This window comes from Athene cunicularia, assembly GCF_003259725.1.
Source record: "Athene cunicularia isolate RWA chromosome 3 unlocalized genomic scaffold, athCun1 chr3_part1, whole genome shotgun sequence".
NCBI lineage: Eukaryota > Metazoa > Chordata > Aves > Strigiformes > Strigidae > Athene > Athene cunicularia.
The window spans coordinates 33,588,477-33,616,165 of NW_020799097.1; the positions used below are offsets into that span (position 1 = coordinate 33,588,477).

General features: G+C 36.7%; 1 protein-coding gene across 3 annotated transcripts; it reads right to left on the minus strand.

The window, feature by feature from the left end:
• Window positions 1–1,968: 1,968 nt before the first annotated feature.
• SLC17A5 (solute carrier family 17 member 5) lies at window positions 1,969–27,322 on the minus strand. 3 transcript variants are annotated; one of them, XR_003398088.1, is made up of 12 exons: window positions 26,916–27,322; window positions 24,456–24,652; window positions 22,770–23,003; window positions 22,179–22,266; window positions 19,316–19,402; window positions 17,950–18,068; window positions 16,923–17,081; window positions 14,446–14,578; window positions 12,701–12,848; window positions 7,473–7,563; window positions 4,099–4,210; window positions 1,969–3,096 (listed from the first exon to the last, which is right to left on the minus strand). XR_003398088.1 is itself a non-coding variant. In XM_026845883.1 (11 exons), exons 1-11 carry the CDS (start codon window positions 26,968–26,970, stop codon window positions 4,166–4,168), a joined length of 1,356 nt encoding a protein of 451 aa, XP_026701684.1. In that variant the 5' UTR covers window positions 26,971–27,322; the 3' UTR covers window positions 4,017–4,165. The 3 variants fall into 3 exon arrangements, 2 of the variants coding, with proteins under 2 accessions (XP_026701684.1, XP_026701683.1); XM_026845883.1 differs by lacking the exon at window positions 1,969–3,096 and having other exon boundaries at window positions 4,017–4,210; XM_026845882.1 differs by lacking the exons at window positions 1,969–3,096; window positions 4,099–4,210 and adding an exon at window positions 4,251–5,940 and having other exon boundaries at window positions 26,916–27,320.
• Between the last annotated feature and the right edge of the window lie 367 nt (window positions 27,323–27,689).

The following is a 27,689-nucleotide window of genomic DNA, read 5'->3' on the forward strand; positions in this document are numbered from 1 at the left end:
GGGAGAAATATGGTGGTTGTCTTTGGGTTTGTGGTTTTTTTTTTTGTTTTTGTTTTGTTTTGTTTTGTTTTTTTTTGTTGTTTTGTTTTTTGTTTTTAAATTTTATTTTCACTACCCACCCCCACAAATCAAAACCAAACAAGCCCTCTGGCTTCTCATCTATTAAGTCTTCTTAGCTAGTAAGATGATTCAGAAATAGATTAGTCATTTACTGCTAGAATGCTTCAGAAGAGATAGTCAGAGAAACATCCACAGAACCATGTTTTCCATCAGAAAAAATAATATCTACGTCTGGCTGAATTAAGCTTATTAAGTGTCTACAATGGAAATTAATTTAGAAAAAAACCCAGAAAAATTTTAAGAAATTTCTTTAAAGAAATTCCCTTCCAAAAACATTATGAAAGGCTATTACCACTGTTCACTCAGCTCTACTCTATAGCAAATGGCTGTCCTTTAAAGGGAGGGGAAGGCAAACAGAATTTTAGCTTAATAAACCACAGTTTTTTCCCACTGCTATGCCTTGGGCAACTCCCAGGCAGCCTCTCTTGCAGCGTGTTGTAACCTTATACAGGTTATGTTGCAATGACAGCAAAATTACCATTATTCTAAAGCTAATCTGCATTCAGTTGAAAATGCACATCAGTACCTGAACCTTCTTTTTAATTGCTCCTCTACCTGAGTTTTAATGTTTTGTGTCTGATCCAGGCCTGAAGCCTGCCAATGTGCAATCTTATTAAGCATGCTACTGAAAAGCAAACATAAATTCAGCATTTTTGGAGCTTACACAGGATAAGGAAAATTACTTCTTTAAAATAACATCTGCAACTGTTTTAGTATAGCACTGCTTAACCGATAAGGCCAAACAGTTAAAATTTCACATGGAATAACTTTTCTCAAATAAATGCAGTTTTCACTGGATTGAGTTATGACTCTTGAGAACTACATTTGGCGGGTGTGTATTGGAGCTTCTTAGAAATTACCAAGTGTTGCCTTACATACAATAAAAACCTGATTTCTATGTCAAGGATTTGAATCATGTAGATGTAGTTTTAGTTTAAAATGTATGAACAGCCACCATTATGGCAGCTTTATGAAGGAGGGGAAGTAAGTGGCAATGGTGATTTACTTGGGAGGGTCTCCAATTCTCACTCAAGGTAACAGTTTTTTTAACCTTTGGCATACCTTTGTGTGCTGCCCCCACCCCCATGTGCTGTGCAGCTGGGATTTAAATAACTGCTGGTGTCTTCCTGCAATTCTTTTTCTGGCTATTTGAATCTTACAAAATGTTAATAACTAACACCCTGACAGAAAACAGTTACTGGGGCTACAGGCAACTCTGCTGGGTGGAGGGCAAGAAATTAAAATAAATATAACTTCTTGTTTTACTCTCACATTAAACATGGCAAGAATTACTTCTGCAACAGACTATATATACCATTATATAAAGTATAAATAAATGAACCATTTCTTAAACTATTTTTCAGAGTTATATAGTCCATTAGATACAGAACTGTAGAAACATTAACTGTTGTATGAGTGAAGCATGAAGTAGGCAAATCAGTAAAACTTTTAAGTTGACTCTAGCATGGTCTGATTTGTTAGATTAAATAAATGCATTTTTAAAGAAAGGCTAATTATATTTTGTCATAGAAGATCAACACGACCCTAATCAACTTCTCTATAACTGCTTATCCCCACAAGATCCTCTTTATAACTGCAGGATTATCTATTTCACAGTTGGTGAATACACTACTGCCAGTGTGGTGGTTTCCTCCCAGTGGGCACAGTAATAGAATATGTTAATACCAAATCATTCATGTCAAATGATATCCTTTTCTTAGCTTCAAGTCAGACATATCATCTTCAGTATAACAAATGAAGTCAGTGCCCTTGTGCTAACAGAGACATCTGTATTGACAGGTCTCAGAAAAGGATTTGGCCAGTCAACAACTGTTTGAGTGAAAATAATTTTGATTTATTTTGCTCGATCTTAAATCATGTGGTTTAAGAGTAGACATTCAGCTTTTTGAGATCCAGGTACACAGAAGAAATGGAAGACCCTCTTAAGATGCTACTCACTGTAACACCGTACAAAACATAATAGCAGTGTTTTAGTTGTGATGGTTGAGCTCATAATGTAAAAGAAGAGGCTTAAAGTTTCTTCTCTTTCCCAGATGCTCGAAGTGATCTAACAGAAGACATTACCTTTCCATATGAACTTTGTCTCACTTATTTTTCCTAATGTGTAGGCTTCCTCACCCACATCTTTCCTTCCTGGCAAATGCTAAAAATATTGGAAGACTCGTCAAACTCAAAGGTTAGTTCATTTATCACGGAATCAAACATTTCCAGAAAGTAGAAGAGGAAAAAATCAGCAAATAAGTAAATAAGTGAGTGAGAGAAGCCAGAAAAAAAGATATATCACAGGAACAATTCGATTTCTGGGAAATGATCTAAGATGACCCCTTCACATAGCAAATACAGTTGTTACCAGTTACAGAGGAACACGTACAGGGGGAAGCGCCATGCACGGGTGCCTATGTTATGAAGAGTTATATAAACCTTCACTAGTTTAGCATTAAAAAAGACTACATAAGTTAACTCAGGGTTTTGGATGTCAAATACTTCAGACTTGTTTAAGATGCCTGACTGACAGTTGGTACCCTTGGAACAAAGCAATAGTGAATTGAAAACCACACCCATTACTTTGTGGTCTTTCCCTCTTTTGAAAAGCAAGATGAAGGCACTTTTCCAGTCTGTAAAATACCATGGTTCAGATCTCAGTTCAATACCCATGTCACATGCTGTAGGATATATATTAAGGAATGAGTTATTCCATCTGTTACTACTGTTGGTAGAACTTTGCACTAAATGTTCAAAAAAATATTTAAGCAGAACTATGTCAGAAGGAGACATTGAGGAAAATGCACTTAAAAATACCTGGCAACACTAAGACATGCTCCCAAAGCAGTGGTTCAACTCCTGCTCTGAAATGGGTGAAATCTGGTTTTGAACCAACTTTCCTTATCCCAGGCGGACATCCTAATTAGAGGGTTCTTGATGGAATGGAGAGCACCACTTCTTACTCTAGTATACCTGTTAAGGGAATGCAGCAAAAAATAACAATCACAGGATTGTTTCAGGAAAACAAGCCATCACAAAAAAACAATTTTTGTCAAGACCCTGTGTCACACAGGTGAACTGAGATGAGAGGTACTCAAAACCCTTGTAACTTCTGAAAATACAGAATACGAGAAATACTTCTGAACAGATGAAACAGAGCTCTGCAAACAGGAACCTGTCAATGCAATAGAAACAGTACCATGATTAGCAGAAAATATGTGGACAGCTTTTTCCTACAGATTTTCCTTTTTGTGAGCATGATGCAGAGAGGTAAAACTTAAGAGGTTTTTTGGGTTTTCTTGCTTGTCTGTTAAGAGCCTCACTGAATCAAGCAAGAATCCAATCCTACGTTTTGATACTTTTAAAAATAAAGTTGGAAATAGTAATGTACCCAGTTAATTGTAGTCTGTTGTCTAGAAATAATATAAGGATTTATAGCATTTTTTTCAGTCCCAGTTTTGAAGCTCACTTAAGTTACACAGTATACAAAATCAGTGGTGCGTTAGATGAGGAGAAAACCAAATCTAGTATGCTGGTCAAAAATTTCCAGACTGCTCAGTTGCAGATATGCCTAAAATTGATTCAGTTTTAACTGAATCCAGTTCAGGCTCGTTTCAGTGGTAGAAAGAATGTCTACATTCACTTTTGCTGCATCTAAACATTTAAGTATCTATTTTTTAATTTTGATATTCAACAGAACTGTTTTCAAGGAAAAAGACTAAAAGCATGGGAAACTGAAGTTTCCAACTTCAGAATGGGCAAAATAACAACCCTGTCTGTATGCTGCCCTGCTCATAATCTCTACTAAAGCAGAGGCTTAAACTGATTTAATCTATATCCAGATTTTTTTTTTTAATTTTTGGAACTTTTTTTTCCTTTCCTTTTTAACCAAGGCTACTGAAAGAGTCAAATTTCTGTAAACATAAAGTGAAATTAATCCTTTTAATACAGTGTCAGGTAGAAAATAGTACTCACCTTTAAAGCTAGACAACAAACTTCCAAAGCAGGTAATTTTCCAGGAAAATATTAATCATCCCTTAATTCAGTCACCAATCTTGTTCAGCATACTTTGAGAACTGTGTTCTAACTTCAGGGAGACAGTAATTTTCAACAACAGATGTACATCGAAATATTAATTCCATTTATTGTGGAAACACTGAAGACAATATAGCTTTAACATACTCCCAATAAACAACTATTAACTTAATCTTAACTTCACATTGTTTATTGTGGAAATGCTGCAGACACAAACATGGATTTAAACACAGTTCCACCATCAGAGAACATGACACTTCAAGGAAGGTCAAACCAAAATGGCTCTTAAAGCTAAAAAGAAGAGGCAGATGCCATTTCCTAGAAATGATGGAAGGTAGGCTCCACTGGAGCAGCTTTAGTACTGGGCTTTTCTTTTGGATTAGTGGAAATGAAAAACCCAGAGCCCAGGGATTTTTTTTTTTACCTCCAAACCAGGAATCTTTGGCACAGGAATGTTCCTTTGCTTTGTGACTACAAGATTATTCAGCCATTTGTTCCTAACAAGGCCACTGTTTTTATAGACTTCATGTAATCCTACTGTGTGGCATTTAATTCCATGTTGTGCAAAGGATGCTCTTGAGTGTCAAATTCTATGTTGATAGGAGACTAACAGCATCAGGTTATTGCACTAGTTCTTTTTTACGCTACTTTTACTTGACTAACAAACAAGGCTGTTAGAGAACTGATTTTCTTCATTATTCCCTACACTGGCCTTATTTTATTGCATTTACACTGACAAGCTGACAAGTATATCTACATGCAAGAGGAAAGAAACCTACTGCATTCATTTAGAGACAAAAAATGAACTGCCAAACTGGAAGTTATTTTAAGGTAAGCATGCAGAGATTTTATTTCTAGTTCACTCTTGCACGCTGCTTAGACTGAAACCACAGAGTTGCACTGCTTCTTTTTTGCACAGAGGAATAAAAATAAGGCCTATTTAAAAAGCCTGCACCACAGAGAACAGTAACACATGGCTTATTCTGTCAGTCACAATGGTACATTTTACTTCCTCATTGCTCTGTATCAGTTGTGAAGCCATATTCATGAAACGGGGAATGTTTATACATTGAAAACTTGTGTGTAGAATAGAATAAAAATCATGTGTGCATTTCTTAGACACCACTTAAAACACCAACAAAATAAAAGCATTATAAAAGACTGTAGAAAACTAGAGCTCTCCTAGACTTTTAAACAGAAAAGACACTATCAATCTCATCATGGAAATCAAAATACCTTTTTGGGTACCATTCTTGCATGCCATTCCTCCATACAGTGCTACCTAATCACTTTGCTTTTTCCTCTAATTTCAGTATCAAACATCTGCTGACACATTAATTCAGAAAATATTAATTAAAAACTGGAAAGAATTGGAGCCTAGCACACCGATTTAAATGGTGTCTCTGATCGTATATTTGATATCAAGTCCTAGCACGAAACTATTAAATATACTCCAAGTAGTTTCTTGTTAGGGAATAGCACACATATGCTGTCAAATGATATTCAGTACAAAAGATATAGAGATAAAATAGTTTAATTGAAAATCTCTGAAGACTCCTAGGCCTCAGTAGGGAAGGCACTTTTCTGGTCACATAATTCTAGCACATTGGGATTCAGCACAGTTTTGGTATTTCAGCATCTCCTTCAGTTTCTATGCAAGTGATATCCACTGACTGCCCAGTCCTGAACTTCTCCACTTCCAAATAATGCAAAGAAAATTGCTCCAAATAGATTAATAGAAGCAGCAATATAGAAAACAGTCTGCCATTCTTCCACAGTATTCTGTCAAAAGGGAGGGGGGGGAAAAAAAAGATGCAGTCAGTTTGCAGCTCCACACTCAAGAAAAAGTAACTTTAAAACTGATGCTACATGCCTTGCCTATTTAAACATAAGTGCTATTCAGCATGATTTCATACCAAGATAAACATAAAAGATCAAATCATCAGTATAGTCAACTTCAGTTTAATAATACAGCATACACAGATAGTCCTATCAGAATTGCATTAGACCATCTGGATCAGTTTATCATCTGAGATGCAGAAACTTCATATCAAAATTCACATTTGCATGAAGGCTACACAAACTCACGGAGAATGCTACTGTAAGGGAAAACACTACCTTGCTTTTAAGTTGGGTGATTCAAGCACTGAAGTGCTCTGCACTATGCAGTAAGCTATTCTTCATGACTACTATGTGGATATTCAAGAATCATAAGCTTTTTAGCCCAAGCAAGGTAAACATCCTTACTCAGATTTCAAGAGACATCCTCTAAACTCTGGTATTTAAGAAAAGCCTTAAGACATGGGTAGCAAAGAACAGTGGTTTGTTTGTTTTTTTCCCCTTATCTTCTTTTTAAATAAAGAAGTAATATCTGTAGATGTCTTAAGGGCTGTTTGTTTTGTTTTGTTCTGTTTTTTTCCAGATGACTACTGTAACAGACCTGATCTCACTACAAAACCAGAATAATACCAGAACAGCACATTAATATGGGAAAAAAAACCCAAATCAAACTAAAAAAAAAAATAAATCCCACTTGTTAAGATGTCTGGAAGAACTAATTTGTTTGGATTCATGTGTTAATGAACATTTTCATATTATTTTAAAGGAAATCACCCACTCCAAGAATTCAACTGCATCAATAAACTTATTCCTCCCATCTTCCTTTCTTAAAAGATTTTAGAGTAATTGAAATAAACGATTAAAAAAAAGAATAATCAAACATCTCCTCACTGCCGCCTTCTACTTCAAATCACCCTTTGACTAAACCATTTTGGAAGTCAAATCTAACACTGTCCAAGTTAGGTCTCATGTGAAACTAACACAGATTAGAATACCCTAATCCTGTAATGTACATACAAAGGTTTGCATTATAAAAACCACACATTTGAGTCTAGTTTCTCACTCATCTGACAAATGCTGACCTTACAACTCAACACCTCATGTGAGAGACTGATTTAAAAAAAAAAAAAAGACCAAACAAGAAAGAACTTGTTTTAATTTGCTACAATTATACCACAACTGTCTCATCTAGTTGGTATTTGTAGAGAGTTTTACTGTGATAAAAACATATTCATTTTATACCTAGAGAATATAAGGGTGAATCATTAAAATTTTAAAGTACTACACATGTCTTTGATTTTTATCTTTATTTTCCTGATCAAAATCAGAGGAATAAAGGCTAGGAATTAAGTCACAGCAACAGTACAACTTACACTGATAACCCAGATTTCATTTAATGACTGCAGACTTAAGACAGAATTTCTATTCAATGGAAATAAAAATGTAACAACTGAAGAAATAGTAAGCAGACTTACATTGTGAGTGAGGTTCTTGGCAATAACTGGCCCCACCATTCCAGGGATAGTACCAAAAGAATTTGTGATCCCAAGGAGAATTCCAGCATACCTGCAAGAGAAATTGTTAATGCTGCTTATTAACTTGTACTGCTTATCAGTCATGGAAACGATTTTGCCTTATCTGATCACATAGACCGCATCTTGATCATACACCCAAATTAAAATACAAATATTCCAGTCAGAATGGGTTGCTTTTATTCTAGTAACAACTCACTGACAAGTTGGTACATACGTTTTTAGGGACGTGGTTTAGTGGTAGACTTGGCAGTGTTAGGTTAACGGTTGGACTCAATTGTAAAGGTCCTTTACAACCTAAATGATTGTATACGTCTCTACTTTCCAGAAGCTAGTTATGGAATTTAACTTAAATTATTCATGGATTTGCTCAGGATCCATAATCCAAACTCACATCCCATTTGCTAAGTCACAACCAAACTGTCTGGAATGGATCTGTTGGAGAAGTTAGAAATGAAAAATTGCATGCTTTGAAGTGGAAAGACAAGGTGTATGACAGGGTGCTGTTTGACAAAGTAAGAGTTGATTCAGGTATCATTGCTAAAAAGCATTTGCCAAGAGGGCAGTATCACCAGCACAGATGGATATCCCCACGTTACTGCGCATATGTTCTGAAGGCCTGAGTTCAGAGTGCTGCGGCAGTCCTTCCCTTCAGCTTTCTCTGGGTCAAGGGCAATGGGAAATGGGTCTGACTTAACCAGTTCTGCTGGTTGCTGTTCCTGAAGCTCCTTTCCAGGCTTCCTGTTTCACGAACGTGTTGCTCTATCACACACATGCATGCATATGCACCAGTAGCCGTAAAAACTTGCTGGGAAAAGCTGGTAACATATAAGTCTCAGCACCCCATCTCTAGGCAATTAAAGATCTTTCTCACAGGAGTGTTGCAACCAAAAGATCATGTTTGAAACTGTACCACAAGCGCAGACTTGCGAGAGAGACTGAAGAGAAAGAAGAGCTAGACACTCTACAGCAGAGATCAACCTTCCAACCACCAGAGCACAGATCCTTGCAGTTCAGATTTTCAAGGTGGATTTGCTGGCTGAAGAATCGTAAAAAATACTAATAGTTGCAGTTTACAACAGGAGAAAGGAGTTAACTTCCAGTGATCATTTTAGGCTATTTAGCATGATGAAATTATGTCATCACTAATTTTAACATAATAGAAATATAATCTCATCTCTACATAGCTTTGACTTTTTATTTACAAAAACAAGAGAATTCAGCCATACAGCATTGTTACAAAAGGTTGTGATATGTCTATCCAGTCCAATGATACTAGAGAAATGTGTTTTTTCCCCGAGAAAGAGAATTATCTAGCCTACTAGTTGATTTTTTTCTTGGAAGTCAACACTACATATCAGTTTAAAGTGTGGCAATGTATTTTCAACTGCCTTAATCAAAATAATCCTTATTTCTTATAAATGTAGCATGTAGTCATCTTATCTCGGAACTGTTTAAGAATTAATAGGCTTTTATGAAGCTGAATGTGAAAGTGTAAAAGTTTCCCTTAGGCAGATCAGCACATATAGCAAAACTCTATTTAAAACCTTTAAGTAGCACCAAATGAATTTTGTCTTCAACATGTTCAAGCACTACAATACTGCTAACACACACTTTCAAAACTAAACATAGTTTAATAGTTTCCCTGGTCATCAAAGATCTTTGGCAATCAATTTATGGCTAAATGCCTCTGGTTATGCCCTGTGTTTCTGACACAGGTTGCATTCTTGATAACTCTTGCTGTTTGATGCAGATAACTGCTATGCCACTCCCTCAGCACAGAGGAGACTCCCATATGAAACAGGAAAGCAAAAAGTGACATGTCTGCAGAGCAAGACTAATAGTAAGCTGTTGGTCAGGTTCTTATGACACAATGGGGATAACAAAATACAAATTGACCTGCAGAGCTGTTAAGTAGTAAAATCGAGAGTAAAAAGTGTATGTCAAGTGTTTAGTGTGTAAAACAGCTACAGCAATATTACGAGGGCTCAGGGTAACACCAATACTAAAAATTGTAAGCATGGCAACATATTGATGCAGATTTAAAGAGCTAGAATGGAATACTATATTACATTTGTATTTAATGAATACAATTGTGGATTGTTCCCCATAAGAACAATCTTGTCTCCCTCTTGTCCCTGCCCCCAATTCAATACAATGATGGCATAATAAATACATGTTAGAAACCAAAAACAAATAACAAGTATTGGTTTTCCTTCAGTATCAGTATTTTCATTCACTTCTCCCTGTGAATATAATAATTATTTCTTTGGTATAATTCAAGTTTTAGTAGCAACAAGGGGTTCTTTGCTATTCTGATCAGCATACTTTTAACCATTACAATGGGCATTTAAGTGCATTTTGAAACTTCTTTGAATCTCTTCTGGTTATTCTAATATCTTTCAGTAATTTAAAAAAAAAATAAAATAAAAGAGACATCTGAGTAAACTCTTAACAGAGGTTTCCTTCATAGATTTATGCAGACCTTGTTTTCAGCTTTCTACAATTATGTCAAGCATTTCCTTGAAACTGTGAATGTCTGCCTTGGCCATTTCATCCAACAAAGTTCAGACAGTCGCAGAAAGTTAAGCAGGCAGGAAAAAACAGGCTTCTTTTTCCTCTTGTCTTAGATGGTTCTGTGATTCTGTAGTTGAAGAAATTTTTTTTCCACAACCTTTGATAAAAGGACAAGCCCTTTTCCTTCTCTCTCTCCATTTGGACAGCTTTACCCTGAATTAAAGCACACATGTGCTGAATAGAGAATCACTGATTTCAGTAAAACACCACCCACCCTGACCATGTTCCCATCCAGGAAAGTTTTCCCACATATGCAGCCATTCGTCTCTAGAGGCAATGCCGGGCCAAAGTTCCTGAACTTTATCAGTAAGACACCTACCTCTCCTACACTCACTATCGGTATGCTCCCTTCAGCCCATCTGAGAGGAAAGAAGGGCTAGAGGAACTTGTATGGTTTAAATGCAAAAGGAGTAAAAGCTGGCCTTTGTTGAGAGTAGGGAGAATAGAGTGGGATTTGGTCAGAGGGATCAGCAGCATTCATGTGGTGAATCTAATTATACCTGCTAACATGTATCAGCATCGTGCCATGTGATTTTTTTTTTGTGGAGGGCTTTTTTCAACACCAAAAATACTCTGTATACTGTAATACACAAATTCACTCTTGAAATAAACACATTAGAAATGCAGAATGAAGTACCTTGCAAATTAGAAAACACACATAACATCCTAGTTCTGGAAACCTCTGCCTTCACCTGCATACAACAGTTCCTTGTGTACATGCCTCAGAGGCACACACTGCAGATGTGCAATTTCCCTTTTCCTTGTTTCACTTCACTTGCTCAATGCATGGACCCAAGCCTTACTTTCTGCATTCAGCTGCTGCAAGTAGAATTTTAATCATCTTAATCACTTTCCAGTAGAACTCGTGATACTCATTTATTTTCACAACACTCTTGAGATGGAGATGACAATGTGAAACCCATCCTATAGGTAGGAAGTGAAAACATAGGCTAAAAATGTACGTGCCTAATGGATGCTTGATTTGAGACACTCAGGATCTCATTTTAAGATGATTTAACAGCATTGTTCATATATTCAAATAACAACTCCACTGACTTCTGTCCACACTCTGTGTAATACCATTTTTGCAAAGAAGACCTTAATAGTTTGGAAAGGCATACAAATCCAAGCAACAAATCAGCTAGACCTCAGTCTTACTGGATCTGACATAAGCTTCTCAGCTGAGATGTTTAAGTTTGGACTCCAGCTGCTGCAGACTCCCTTTACATATTATGGGAGTCTGAACCAACCTCAAGATGTTCCCATCACTCTTCATAACTAAACAACTCTTAAATCCCGATTCCTAAAGCCAGAGGGTATGAACATGGTCCTCACAGATGACCACCCTAGAGTCTGATCCACCTGACCTACCACTTGCAAACTCTGTGACAGAACACTGAAGGGACTGAATTCCCAAAAGCAATGTTTGGCTACCTTACACACGACCCTTCTTTTCTCCTGTAATGCCCTGCCTCAGTCATTATGTGCTTTCCCACTACTACAACTATGAGATAGAGGGTTTCAGAATGAATGCCAGTCTTTCTCCCTAGACAACACTCAGTCATTTCTAGAGCAGGACCCATCCTGTACACTAAGAAAAGGTCCTGTGCAGAGGAATATTACAACAATGACACAAAGACTAATCTGTGACGCACAGAGAAAAGGAGGCAAATCAAAACTGCATAGATATCAAAGTTCTACCATTAAGTTACTTACAGTAGTGATGTTTTTTTACATCAATGCTCATTTTTGGTATTTTTAAACACAAAGACATAAAATAAATAACTCCAACTCCTAGCTAATGTTTTATATTTTTAGGAAACTAACTTGTAGTTTTGCAAAGCTAAGCTTGAAACAGATGCTGTATAATGACCCCATAATACCCCAGATGCATGGCTTTAACTACATCTTCTAAATTCATAATTCTACTTGATTTAAAACAAAGTGCATCACAGAAGCTATTTTTCTTACTTTTATATTCAATTCATAGTACAAGCTGTTTATAGGTGGCCACTGACACCTCCCCTCTTGCTTGCTACCTAATCTCTCCTGCCAAGATTAATTGGGCTCCCATTGTTTCATATCCATCAAAACTTGTCCATCATTGTGTACATGATCACCCTCCTTCTAATTGCCAAAGCCTAGATACCATCTTCAATTTGGACCCAAAGTCTCCCCTCTAAGTTGTTCAGATCTTAAGAATTTTTTTCTAGGTAACATTTCTATAAAATGTTTTTTTCCCCTCCTCACTTACACTTAAATCCTTTTCATTTTGCACATTAGTACAGAAACACTCTTTTCTTTGGTCATAAAGTCATTTGACTCTGCTCATATCTAAGTGCTACTGCAAACAGGTAAATGAATGACAAAGCAAAGAACTTGACTTTTACCAGAGCAAAGGATGCTTATGTGGACTTTCAAAAGAATACACATACATCCATGCTCTTTGGGAAACTGATGGATCTGTCAGATTCTGAATTTGTAACACATTGGAGAAATTACGGCCTGAACTCTAACTTTCCATTCTTAAAAGTTAGTCATTTAAGAGCAGTTGTACATATCTGCACATCAACAGTAGCTTCAACAATACTTACGAAGGTGCTATGTCCAGATGGTTGATGCTGTAGCCAGATGTACAAAAGCCTCCTAGTGTTGTCGATATGGTCACGAATGCAACAGCCAGCGCATAGTTGCAGCCTATGAATCCAGCTGCTACTAAGAACACCGCAGGTCCAATCATTCCTTTAAGACAGAAATCTTAGAATCAATGGACTTTTAACATGAGAGACATTATGAGGCTCCAAGCTGTGTATATTTTCTGTACAACTTCCATCACCACCTAGTGTGCAGAATCCAGCACTGCACTACATGCATTACAGTGGGCCTGTGAGGAAGGTTGCAAACCTGTTGCTGCCTTAGAAAATGGTAGGCAGACCAAGAAAAATCCCACTCTAGATGCAAAGAACCAACTTCAACTAGATAAAAAATTTTAAAAAATCAGATACTGTGACTTCACAAATTAATTTTATTTATTGTTATAAAAATAATAGAAGCCACAATAACACTGATAGGTGAACAGTGCACTGCAAAGAAATTATCCCCATTTAATGCTCCAGGCTTCAGGTACAAACACTGACTTCTGCAGATCATAATAATGTAGAGCTGGAAGGGTTCATACAAATATGTACAGATATATATATATATATATATATATATGTGCTTATTTCTCCTGCAGGAACCTTCTAGAAGAGATTTATTTCACATTTACAAGATGTGAATGCCTGGTATATCTATACTGAAGTTTGCTGTACAATTTAGAGAACCCAGGCTAGTTTTAGAGATGCTCCATCAGGTACTGGAAACAGCAGCCACCATGAGCTACTGCATGCTGCTTCCTATATGCAGTCAACTTTGATACCCATTTCCCAGTACCAGAGCACATTCACATGACCCCATCATGATCTCTGTAAACAGCCTCAAGTACATGTTGATGAAGCCAGCCTAACAGTCCTGTTTTTCCTAACATAACAGCATATTTCCCCCTTAGTTGTACATACTTTGGTGTGAGGCCCTGCAGAAAACTGGATCACCAAAATGGTGTAGGCTTAACATTAAAAAAATGCTTGAGGGTTTATTGTAAGAACTCCTTTAAAGGAAACAATTGAATCAGCAGAATTGAGAAGGCAGCAAGGATCTGCACACATCAAGCAGGCTGCCACTTGGGTGGAACCTGTGCTAATCTCTTTCTCTTTCTCTCTTTCTCCCTCTTTCTCTCTCTTTCAATTAGCAATCAACTTCTTCCTAAATACAGCCTTTTAGTTAAAAAACAGATCTTGATGATCTCTTGCTGATTTCAGATCATCTCTCCTCCCAATTAGTCAAGCTATTTTAGATTCTATTTGGCCTTCCTACCCTAGTAGCAACTGTAAATTTTTCAAGTGTATTCCTATTCAATTACTTAAGTCTTAAATAAACAAAACGCTGAACAAGACAGGGCTGGGAATAGGATCATGCAGAACAACATCCCAAGCCATTCACAAGGTCAAGCAATCATCACCACTTTAATGGTGACTCTACCTGACCATTTATTTAATATTTGCTTGTAAGACTGATGTATCTTGACCTAAACACAGTTTCTGGCAATCTCTTGTTGTTCTCCTATCCAAGAGGCCTACTTTTTTATGGAAAAAGATAGGATTTACTCTTGACAAGTAAAGCTGTTCCTCTCAAGCCACGCACAATCCTGACTAATCTCACAGCAGAATGTCACACTACTCTCTCAATCCTTCAGTTTTCCCAGACTGATATGATATGTTCCAGAGATGATACTTGCACTTACCTATTAGGGTAAAACATTTGCGAACACAAACAGTGGACAAATTCTGTTTTTCCCGTAAATAATCAGCAATTTGCCCAGACAGAATTATACATAACCAGCAGCCAAAATAAGGTAGGGCAGATAAAAATCCATTCTGTTACGGACATTAAAAAAAAAAAAAAAAAAAAAAAAAAAAAAAAAGACAGTTAAAACAATGAAATAACAATTCAATATGCTGAAAAATCGCTACAGCTGGAGCATTAACAGAGACTGAACCAGAGGTGTCAAAACCATCCATGCAAATAACTATTGTTGGTATTACCATAAGAGAGAAACCTAGGGATAGAAAAAGCAAAACATTTTAAAGTTATCAATGTACAAACTTTCCATTGCATGACTTAATCTGTAAATATCAATGTCAACCAGACCAAAAACTCAAAGGTTTTAAATCAGCAACTAGGTTCAGGAAAAACAAAAACTATACATGAAGGTATCTTGTGGACATTAACCTAGCAATGCAAGTTTCCAGAAACACCAATTTCAAGTAGGACAGGCTATCAGGTGAGTTACTAAAGTAAGTGGAAGCTATAAATATTATTCAGAATTATAAAAGCTATATGGAATCTCAGGGGTTTGTACTACTATAATTTTTCAACATTACACTATACCATATCTATCTGCTGAAACATCTGATGCTGGCTATAATCAGAAACAAGATACAGAACTAGAACTTTCCTCAGATCCAGGCTGGACATCCTATAATTCCAAAGCAAAGCTATTATTCAGGATCTAACATTACTTATACTGAAGTCACCTGTTAATCCCTATTAATTTAAACAAGAGCTGTTCAGAGACTTCTGCCTGATTCTGCATGATTTTCCAATGAGGGAAAATAAAAAATACTACTAAACTGCAGAAATTTACAGCCTTTCCATACAATTATGGATAATTATTGATAACAGAGCTATAATTTGACCTAATCTATGATTCAAAAGAGGTATTTGGATATTTACTCTATATATATACATAGAATTCAAAAGAGGTATTTGGATATACTATATATATATATATATATATACACATAGATTCAAAAGAGGTATTTGGATATACTCTAATATTAATACACTATTGTAAAATGTATATTTGTCAAAGAAGAAACAAAAGCTTCCCTAGGAAATTCAATCTGAAATGAGACTAGAAACACATCTCCACCTGAAAACCACTTTATCAGCAGTCAGACATGATGCCTTTGGGCTTCAATGCTCCACTTTCAAAAGCGGTAAATAAAATTTTGAAAACTAGAAGATAGTCACGGTAACAAAAAACCCAAGAACTTCTGAAGCACTGTTCAAAGACACAGCATTATTTTTAACCAATTACTTTATCATAGGATGGAAACTGGTGGATTATACAGTAGCAACTGTGTAATATTTTAAAACAGTAATGCAATTTCCATCTAAATGTGTGGCAACAAAGTTAGTACAACACTATTATGCAAGCTTTTTCCATTTTTTTTTTTTTTTTAACGTTCACAACACAGTACTTTATATCACTCCAAAAAGAATAAACAGAATCCAGAGACACAGGAAACCACTTCGCAGCAGAACCCTGTTAGCATTTAATGCAACGATGTTTTACAAAACACATGCAATCAAGGGCTGTGATAGCAAATGACTTTCACAGAAGTTTACACAGGTATTCCCTCAAGAGGCATAATAAAAACTGGCAGCTTAAGCTATTTTTTTTCCAGCCATTTTGCAGCTTGCCCTACCACAATGTTCTCTTCTAATGCTGAGATCCCCCATCTTTTTCTCCCAAGATTGCTTGCATCACCTCTTTCTTGCACGGCAAGCGTCTTTAGTTTGCTCTAAACCAGTCTCAGGTGTTAAACCAGGAAAAGACTATGTTAGAATTTCTGAGGGCCTTTTCACTTGAGTTGTACCAGCTTCTCCAGGTAAACTATGCTATTATCAAAAATTTCACGTTAAATAAAGACTAGTACCATCAAGTAATTGCTATAAATAAGAATTTTCCACACCCCCTGCCCCTGTAATTTTTCCCTGATAAATGATTTAATATAAAAAAATTTCCTTGAAGAGCACTATATCTGGACCTTAAGTCTATGTATTTGTTTCATCCTATTTAAAAAAAAAAAAAAGGTATTTTACCTCCGCTGCTCACTATGGAAAGGAAAGTGACAATTTGGAAATGGATCCAATCAGACTGAAGGTTCCTCACCTCCCCTTAAAATACTTATCTTCAAATAGAAAATTGAGCTCAAAAGCTAGCATTAAGCTAAATGTCAAATAAATCCTGAAAAGTGGAAATTACAAGGCAGGCAATGTTTTCAAAGCATCCACTTAACTGTGGGGATTTCCCTGCTATACATTTACATTCCAAGGTCCTTAAACAGGTCCTTCTATTCTAAACAGCAGGGAAGATCTGTTATTTCATTTCTTTAATTCAGAAGAAAGTGACTATATTCTTATTTATCTCACCTCCTGTGCATCAAACCGCAGGATCTCCTTCATGTATGTGGGCAAGAGTGTAAGAAGTGTATAGAAAGTCCAATTATAAGAGAATTGTGCCACAACAATAGCCCAGAGTGGAAGGGACTCCAGTATAGGTCTCCAGGGAACAGATTTCTGTGTAGAAAGCTAGCAAGCAGGAGACAAAGGGAAGAGACAGTGATCAGGACATCAATAGGTACATTTACTAATTCCAGTGTTTTGATCCTACCCAAATCTATGATGATCATTCATTCCTAAGAGCACAAAAGGAGTCTCAGTTGATAGATGAAAGTAATTGGCATTGAATGAATTATTGTGTTCAGTTCTCACTGAAAGTATACTCATGTATGTTACTGCTCTGCTGTTTACTGTTGCAAAGCAAACCAATTACTATTACATTTTGTAATCAGAATTTCAAAACTATGCCTGCCTTTGCTGAGATTTGTTGCCTCCTGCTTTTACCATAAATTATTAAATATTTAAAGTCATCCCTCATAGTTTATTTAGCTGAATCTTAGCTCAATCCTAGATATTAACTTTGGTCTCTCTGCCAGATTCACAGGTTGTAATACATATCCCCAGTCACATGAATAAACTCTTATGCACACTTTAGGAACTGTCTCGTTAGCATTTTCAAAATTTTTTTTTGCAAACAATAATCTCTTTCTTACTCTAGGAGACACATTGAAAAAAGTTGTAAAATGTTGTACTGCAAAGTTTAAAGACGTTATACAAGTCTGAATCTAGTTTAACGAGAAGTCCTAGACATGAGGACTTTTTTATTTAAAAAGCACTGCAACATCTGTAACAAAAGGCATTATTATAAATGCTTTGTTTGATTACTGATTGATTCTCACTTATATAATTGCACTATATTTTTATTTTTTTTATCAAATTCTGTCCCTATCTCAGACTAAGGGTGTGTTTCTAGACATCAGCATAGCATGACACTAATGATAACATTTGTGGTTTATGTTCTTACTTAAGTAAGTATGACTATACCAAAGTGCTGTACCTGATCTTTTAGAGAAGAGAGTATATATTCTCTTTCAGGATGTGAAATGCTTCTGTGCATTTCTGGTGTATCACTAACTAACCACATCCAGAAGAAGAACCATAATACGCCCAGTGCACCTATTATTGGGAAAAGATGGGTGAAGAGATAAAAATAAAACCATAAGCAATTATATCAAGTGAATAACACTCTCAGATGATTTAGTTAGAAGTCTTTTTCCAAATACTCATATAATATTAATATACATTATTTTTCTATCTACTTACAAACAGTAGTTCCCCAAAGTGGCTTAACAATGCACATTTTAGAGTTATCAAACAATAAAGAAGATTAAGCAGGAAAGTGGGGCTGGTTTTGTTTTTTCTTTTTTTTTTTTTCATGTTTCCTTCCACATGGAAGTGCCTCATACAGCAAGAAAGTTGCATACGCATATGTATTGTATTTTTATCAGTCACATGGAACAGCCACAAGGGATATGGCTCGCACAGAGGAAGTAAAAGTTCACATTAAGTTTAATCACAAAAAATACTTTGTGCACATACACAGAATATCACTATATCATCTTAACAGATGTACCAATGCTCCTTTCCTTTTTCAAGCCAAATCCCAGAACTATCATTTGACAAAGGTAACTTTTCAATAGTCAGACCAAATTAACAGTACTTTTGTATAACTATAACATTGCAACTTAATTCGTTTTGTTCAATTCTTTGTTTTGAACCCTTTTTCTTTATACAAAAAATTGGAGCTGGTTTTATTGAGGAAAGTGTAACCCATGTCTTTTATTCTGACTCTCCCTTCCCCATGCAGAATATGAAATGGCTCAGACATGTAAATAGACCCATAAAAAGCATCAGTTAGATCTACGATATGCTGTTAGAAAATATGTTCTGTGTTTCAGCTTCTTCTAGAACAGTAAACATGCTATGCCTTGCATTTTGGGCATTCCTTCAGAGTTCCTGTAACTGCTAGAGAGAGTTTCCACACAGTTTCCATTTAAAGCAGCAGTAACTGTTCACATGTTCTTTCATTCAGAGTAGAAGCTTGTTCCTGGGATTAAAGTTATTAACTCAATTTCACACTTCAAATAAGAAATTTCAGCCTGTTGTCTCCAAGCAGTGGGAGAGTTAAGAGCATTTGACTTGTACTAGCTTTTGTCCAACACAGAGACAGCTTTTCTCATTGGAAGCAAGGCTTACATAGCCACACATAGGAATCTGTTTAGCTTTAAATATCTCTGATTTCCCAGGAGGAATAAAATAGCAACCCTACATGTCAAACACGTTTTTAAAACAAGTTTTATAATACACCATGATTTTCAAAAATAATATGGATTGTACTTCAAATAATTAAAAAAAACACTTACCAAATATGTAAAACACATAAATCCAGTTCATATAGTAGCAAATTAAACCAGATAGTGGCAGAGAGACAACAGTTCCCAGCTGTGCACCTACCATAAGAAAGCAAAGAAAAGTCGAAAAACAATAATTACATCTCCTATAGACTTCTTAAACTAAGTGGTATTTCACAGTTATTTTATTTTTCTGTAATAAATCATGAAGAAAAGATTTGTCACCACCACTAGAGGGCTGCCACTTCACCTTAAAGAAGGACAGGCACAATAAGCTGCAGCTCCAATGAAGCAGACCCACAAAGTCATTGACAAACATCCAAAATTACAAGCAAAAAGCAATAAAAGATAGGCATTCTTGGCACATTATCTCCAATATAGTGATGGCTCTAGTACATCCAATACAATGCAGATTAGTCAGCTGGCATTGCTGCAAAACAAGAGAGAGAGCTGATCACAGTATAATTAAGGACTTGGGGGTGGAGGGATAATATTCTGATTTATTATAATCAGTTTCCATTTCTTATAACTCCTACTAGCTCCACAGTAACAGGAATGCTAGGAACAGGAGCCAGAAGGCATCCATATAACTAGCAGGTTCAAATCTCGTGGTCCCTGAATTTAACAGGTTGTAGGATTGGGCAAGGAAGCAGGGAAAGATAGGCAGATTCCAGTTCAGATACAAGCCAAAAGCAGGAAAGAACTATTCCTCAATATATATTTTGTAAAGGATGACAGATTCCCCCCACATTCCAAATCTAAACCAGAAACCCAACCAATATTCTTTACATACTTAGGAACTTCTCTTGTGATAAATAGCATATCCTGTCTCTTAATGTTATTTATATGATCACTTATCCAGACCTAATCCTATCCCAGAAAACATTAGATTATGTTGATACACTGGCTGCTTATATTCCATCTTCATGGAAACAATAATTTTTATTCGAGGCAGAAAACTTAGAGCACAAACAAAAACACATACATATTGCAAAATATAAACCAAAATAACAACCACGTATAACCTCAATCATGTGTTCTCTTAGAAAATCAATATGATCATGATTAAATAAGCCACAGATCACATGACTGGCAACCATGAAAACATGGGGGAAAGGAAACACTCTGTTTACACAAGACACCCTATGCATTCATGACTGCTAACAACTGACTGTTCAAGACCACAGCCTCTTCTTGCTAGCACATTAGCATATAGTGTCACAAGATACAAAACGACAGTTTAAAAGCTACCAATTGTTAAATGCAGTAGATGTCAATCCCAACTCTGTGCTCTCTGATTAGCTTCTGTGCTGTCTCTCACAAGAAAGCTTCTTTTAAAGCAGATTTAATTCACTTAAGAAATAGAAAACAGAAAAAAAAAAAAAAAGAGAAGAAGAAGGGAAAAAGCTTTCTGCTGCATTAGATGGGTTAAAGTGGCTCATGGAAGGGTCTGATGAGTGCCTGAAATAGTGCAAAGGAAGGAATGAGACACTTGGCTAGGAGGGAAGTGAGGAAATGTGAGGAAGAAAGGATTAAGGCTTCATTCTTGTTGGCACAAGTGAGCCACCAGACTGTCTTAGATACTTAAAAAACTGTAGCCACAGTTTGCAGGGTATAGCCTGTCTTCTTGATGAAGCCCAGTTCAAATAAGAAAGCTGTAACAGACTAACAAAAGTAAATCAAATTATTACTTCATTAAGTGAATGCAAAATTTGTCATCCTCAAGGAAATAATATAAATTTTGACTAGTAAATTCAGAAAGCTACATTTTTCACTTGCTCCACAAATACTGCATTGAGCAGTGACTGACCAATAAACCCCTAAAACAGACAAAGGCTCCGTGGAGATGGGCAAGAGCAATGTGTCCATGAAGCTCAGGGAATAATGGAGGGTGTGACTGACCACAGCTTTTGCACAGCTTTATCTCAACACAAAGGGGACCAGGGGGTGCTTAACATAGCTTAAACAAACAGCTATGTCAGTTCAGTGGATCAGCTTGTGGTGTAAATATTTTTCCCTGAGTTCATTAAAAATATGACTGTCTCCCTGTGTTAGCCAGACCAGCGTGAAGGGAGTGAATACGTAACTCAGCCCAACATAAAGTATAAAAACTAAACAACTAAGAACAGAATTCCTAACAGAACAACAGACTTGAGCTGCCTTCAACCCATGTATTCCCTTTGGGCGATTGGGGATTCCCAGCGTCATGACGGTGAGCATATTAGAGACGAGTAATGCAAATACGTATTGCAACTGCTATTATATTTGTACTGTGCTTTCTGTACATTTTGTATCGCTCTGCTAAATCAGGAATCCTGTGTAACATCAAATATTTTCATACAAGTAAATCTGATATCAAACATTACACCTTCCATGCATAGAGTATCTATGAGAATATGGTCTGGGAGTATTAGACTCCAGCAAAGAGCTCTTGCTCCAATACCTGGGACCTTGGACATTTTCTTCCTTGAGTTCCTACAAAACCACACTTAAAAAAAAAAAAATCAACAACCCCCCCAAACCGACCAAACACCTCCATCCTTTGATTCTGACCCAGATTTTTTGTTCCCAATACTAAATCTCTTTTTTTTACAGTATTTTCTATTCATCAGCTTTACAGTAACTCTTTGAACCACTTTACAGCAAAGTTAGATTGAAGTTTATATTTAGTTGCAGATCAACACCTTTTCTCAGGGTTATAAAAGCCATGAATAAATGAAGATAATGAATGCAAAGCAAGATTTAATTCAATGTTATGCTTTCCAGATTAAATGCTGATTAAAATTTATAATATAAATCCCTTTGATTTAAGTCAATCCTCCCTGTTACTGCAGTAAAAATGTATAATCCCATTACCATTGTGGGAATTTCTCACCTGCATATGAAATACTAAGGAGCTTGCTGCGTTCCAGTGGAGGAGCCCAAGAAGACCACATTGAATGCATAGCTGGGAAGGTAACACCCTAGAAAACAACATGTCATTCTGTTGAAATGCGACAATTTTAGAACTTGCTTCAATTTTGCATGTTTCAAAGCATATTTCATTAAAAAGCAGTAGCACAATCTGTTAGTTTACTAAGGAACCACTTTTTAAAAGTGCGCAAGGGATGAGTAAGGAGGCAGAATTAATTTATCCTGCTTTTGATTCTGTATATACTGGGAAAGTTGCAAGAATACAAACAATACCGTTCTGAACTCCTTCCCAGTTTCTGACAAATGACAAGGGATAAATCTAGTCTTGTCCCAAGTGTCCTTACAAATAAAACCCTTTTCTTAAATGGAAATCTTAGGCTAAAATATAGGGTAAACTTTTAAATTATTCAAATAAATTAAAACTAAACTCCTCAAAATTAAATAATCTGTATACTACTCCAGCATACCAATACCTACAGGGTCTACTAATTAATACAATTTATTAATAAATTATTCAGCTACATTTTAAAGTTACATAGAGAAAAAGGATTACCTCTCCCAATCCTTCCAAGGCTCTGACAGCTATGAGGTAGCCAACTCCCAAATTTGCAGCTAAGGGAGTAAGCAAAGTGAATACAGAGGTACCAAAGATGCCAAACCCTAGCAACAGCTTCCCTCCAATTTTGCTTGCAAGATATCCTCCTGGAATCTGAGTAATGATATAGCCATAGAAAAAAGAACCAAGGATCCATCCCTGAGTATCAGCATCCCAAGAATACTTTTCACCCTAAAAAGAGAAGAAAACCCCATAATGCAGTAAGTTCAAAACAGCAGTTTCTCTATTTATATAACTTTGATCTATCATTTAGTCCTTTACACCTAAATTACAAATGTTTCATGGCCTCCTCCCTAGGGTCTCCCTCCTTTACTCACATCTATACTGCAATCAAAGTTGTGTTCAAAGATAATTCAGGTAGTTTACAGCCTGTCCAGACATTATCTAGCTCAAGTATGCAAATCACCACAATGTGAAATGCACCATGTTTGGGCAGTTATCCTTTTTTGAGTTCTAAGCAACTTGGGTTAGGTGACACAGGTACAGACTACAGAGTCTGCATGAGTGTGAATCCCACTTCTGTATCAAAGTATGGACATTCTGTTATGCGCTAGAAAATGGCTTTTCCTGCAGAAAATGTATGGACAGAAAAGCAAACAAGGAGATGCAGATGCTTAAATTTAATATAAATAAAGAGAGCAGCCAAGGAAAGGACTCATAAGGGTAGGTGGAAGGATGGGATAAACACAACAGAGGGAAGATTATTTTTACAGACAAATAAAAGTCATAAAAGTAATTAAAGCAAAGATGGTCAAGATACAGAACCTGAAGCTATAAAGGAAGTCAGCAAGACAACATGTTGTCCAGTAAAGTGATTCTGAAGTTTGGGATCACTTCCAAAAGCCAAATTTATGAGCATCTAAATGAGCATCATACATTTCACAGAAATGATGAGGCAGAATCTTATTCTCATAAAGTTCTCAGTTATAATTTGCTGATGCTAAATAATAAATGACCTCTAAACAAGCAAACAAAATGAAGGCAGGAAGACAGCAAGACTGCTCAGTAATAAACTTCAATTATAAGATGAGATCTGTGCAAGTCCAAGTTCACAAAGTTGGTGGGTTTGGGCTTTTTTAAAGCATTTTTTCATATCCAACAGTTCTGTTCAGTTAAGACATGCGATTTTAAGGATTACTGGAAAGGAAGTCAGAGATACAGGATATAAAGACAAGAATCATGATCTGGGAAAGAAATCAAAGAAGTGAAGACAAAAATACTACACGTTAATTTGTAATGAAATTTCATGCCATTTAGACTGTATGAAAAACAGGCAAATATGGACAGTGATGTGAGCTCTGATGCAGATATAACAGTAACTGTTGATCACTGGCATATAAAACAGTGAGTCATAGTAGATCTACAAGGTCAGATTAGCCAATTTGTAAGGAATAGCACAGAAAAGATGTACGTAAAGAAACTGACCCTGAGCACAGCACTTCGAAATTAGCTAGTCATTTAAGGCTATTATTTTTCAGAATAGCTTTAAAGGAACTACTGAAAAGGCCATCTGGTAATAAGTAGCCTGTTCTCTTGCCACCTAAGCATGAGTCATCAATCACAGACTTCTATTAAAAACACTTTTACATGCCACATTACAGGACAATATATTTGAGACCTCACCGTTGTGTTGCGAGGAACATTTATGGTGGAGGAATGCTCTGGACACACATTAGAAGTTGTATTCTTTGCTATGCTTGTGTTAGGTTCTACCATATCCACAAGAGCAACGCTTAGGTTCACTCGTAATGCATACAGGAGGAAGAACCCAAAAAAGGCCAGTAGTGCTAGATTGTAGCGAGCTGAGCAGCATGCAGGGACTGAAACGAGAGTAAATGAAAAAAAATCTTTAACAGAGCCTAACAGAGTAAGAACAACTGATAAGCAGTTTTTATTAATAATCTCAGAAATTTATGGGTAGGAAGAAATATGCAAGAAAATGAGCTAATTGTTCTAGTCTTAAGGGGTGTATTCAATAAAGGCAGGAAAAAAAAAGCTCCACTTTTCTACTGTTGTGCAAAACATATGTAGTTCTGGTTGCTACCTGCACAAGTGTAGGGACTGCAGAGGAAGTGTGGTGCATGGTCTGCAGAAATGGAGTTAGAAACATGTTTTCAGAAGTCCTCACCAAAATACAGTAATATTTATTCAAAGTAGAACTTCACACTACAAAAAGCTAAGATTAGCAGGAAGACTGTCATACATGTAAACACAGTTCAAGAAAAACAGAGACTCTTAAAGTAGTGTTAAAGAACAGTCATTGGGATTGCAGGCTGTTTTCTAGGACAAGTTTTCCTTCTATAAGTTTACTTATAAAGGAATAGGCATTTTCTGACAGCTGCCAAAGAGAGAAAACTAGCAGAAAGGGGAACGGCAAACAATGCAGTGGCACTGTAAAACAGCAACAGTTTCCCAGTACGCCCCTCTTCTACAGTCACCATACAACAATGAAGTTGACAAACGAGTCTTAGATTCAGCATAAAATCTGTGTTGTGGCACTAAGTTGACTCTGTCATCTGTTTAAACCCTGGTATCAGACTTTGCACTGTAACATGGCAGCACTTGGTAGAGATCGTTCATCAATACCGGGAGATTCAGATCAGACTTGAGCTGTAAATTGGCCAGCAGATCACAAGGGGCAATAAATTTTGTATCTATACAAAATACAGTTTACAGCTCTGAGGATACCCTTTATGAACTGGGAATGCCTGAACTACTGAGCAGAAATGTCAAATTGTTGAGAAACTACTTGAAGAATCTGCTGAATTTACAAATAGTTAGAGGGTGGAGTTTCCTCCCTTATGAGGAAACTATGGTACTAACAGAAAACCTTGGATGTCGGAAACTCCAAGAGGGTTGGGGAACAGCACATGCAGATAATACATCAGCCTACAGAGATCTCATTTTTCTCTGACCATTCAGAATTCAAATGATGAACAGAACAAATACATCTATAAACAACAGAACTGAGTGGAGCTTCATCTGCTACTGCAGTATGTCTCAACTGGATTCTCCGATCTGCAGAAAGAAGCAAAAAGTATGCCCTATGGACAAGCTATCTAAAGATCCCTCCCAGTAACTTTCTTGAAACAAGGGATAAGCCTATGCGATTTTGTCTTTTTCAGTGGGGGCACCAACAGAGCCATTCCGCAAGACTGTATTTTTCAGGAAAGTAGTAGAACCTTCCCATTTTTGAATTCTCTAACCCTGACCAACTTTACGTGCAGTTCATTATGGCTGCATAAGTTGTTAAAATGACACAGATAGACTGCATTTGCTATGTTCATTTAGTAAATGAGTCATAAGTGAAGTTACTGTACAAATACGCAAAATGCCTTCCAGACTTGTGGTAATTGCAAGTCTTGCCTCAGGAGCATTTGAAAAAGGCACATCTGATTTTTAAATGACATGAAGGAGAGCAACCAAGATTTTAATGCTTACTTTAAAAACAACAGGTACCAAGAGCAGGAAGTGATTACTGCACAAAAACTAGTCAAGCAGCTTAATTGTCTTTTATTGTTGTTTAAAAAGCAATTTGACTTCAGTGGAAAATGTATAGTCATATAATTTATAACAATGAATATAATTACAGGTAAAGCTATTTAAACTTTCTACTGCCTGTATTTGCTAAGGATAAACAGTAACATAAGGCTGAATATCACACTGATGAAGTAACCCTTCCCTGGAAATGCAGATTAACTGGAACATCCACTGTGCTTCCTCTGGAAGCTTCTTACTGGTATAAACCTTGTCTGCAGAGCAAGCTCCACAAAACAGATGTGCAAGAACTTATGAACACCAATGTCAGATTTTTTAAAACTGCAAATAGTTTATCATAAAAGTCTAACATGTAGATCTGCAACTCTAAAACAAATGGCTGCTAGATTATTGCTTCCCTGTCTTTCCACTAAATGTATCTGCAGTACCTGAGAATATTAGATCAGGTTAACAGAGCAGAAAATTCGAGAAGATTCCAGATGCATTCAGTCACCCACCTCTTCAGGAGATTGTTATGATCAAAGAGACACAGACATTCACCCCCCTAAAGTTTAAGGCAGCTAACCATGATGTTCAAGGTCTTACCTTGACTGGTGGTCTTAGGTCCTACATCTATATTCAGTTCTGATTTCAGGGGCATGTTTTATAATACTGTAACTATAATTGAACAAGATTCTTAAACTGCAGTTAAAAAAAATAGGTATGTGCTGCAAGCAGGTCTTCAACTGCTGTGTGGCAGTTAAAGGAAGTTGCTCTTTTGCTGTATTCTTCCTTGTGGGTGAGGCGAACCACCTCAACCGGAGCATGATGCATTGTGCAAACTTAAGAACGTATTGCTTTAATAACTGAGCTGAACTCAAATTTCTCTCTTTCTAGCACTTTTAAGTCACGTTGTTAGCAGCCCCTCTTGCCGCAGTTATATGTTTCCCAAGCAGCTTATTTTTGCACGACACACTGAAGAAACTGAAAATCTTACTTTACTCCTTAAAGTTTGTACATTCTTGAGAAATGAAACAGCACAGACAACCCCCTAAAACACTAGCTCTGTTGTTAAGCCCTGACCCCATAATGATCCTCCTATAATTATCTTTGTGCCTTCTTCCACCATCCTTCCTAACAAGCAAGTAGTCTTACTCAAATTCTGTCTTAAAATTAAATTCTGCAATAACCTCGGTGGGCCCCAGCACTCGGTAATAGTTAGATCGGCATTTAAACTGGAATTTCGCACTTGTCCCACAGACGAGACGCTTACAGGCGAATTAACGAAGTCCCGGGGCCGCACGCCCGCTCCCCGCCATCCGCGCTGAGGACAAAGCCGCGCCCCCCGCCAGGAACGCCGGGCCGCGTCTACCCTGAGGC

Coding starts and splice junctions, on each gene's coding strand:
- SLC17A5 (XM_026845882.1), bottom strand. CDS start 26,970: ATGCCCCTGAAATCAGAACTGAATATAGATGTAGGACCTAAGACCACC. Junction 19,403..22,178: donor CCTTAGTATTTCATATGCAG/GTGAGAAATTCC, acceptor TTCTTATGGTAG/GTGCACAGCTGGGAACTGTT. Junction 12,849..14,445: donor CAAATGTTTTACCCTAATAG/GTAAGTGCAAGT, acceptor TCTGTCTTAAAG/GAATGATTGGACCTGCGGTG.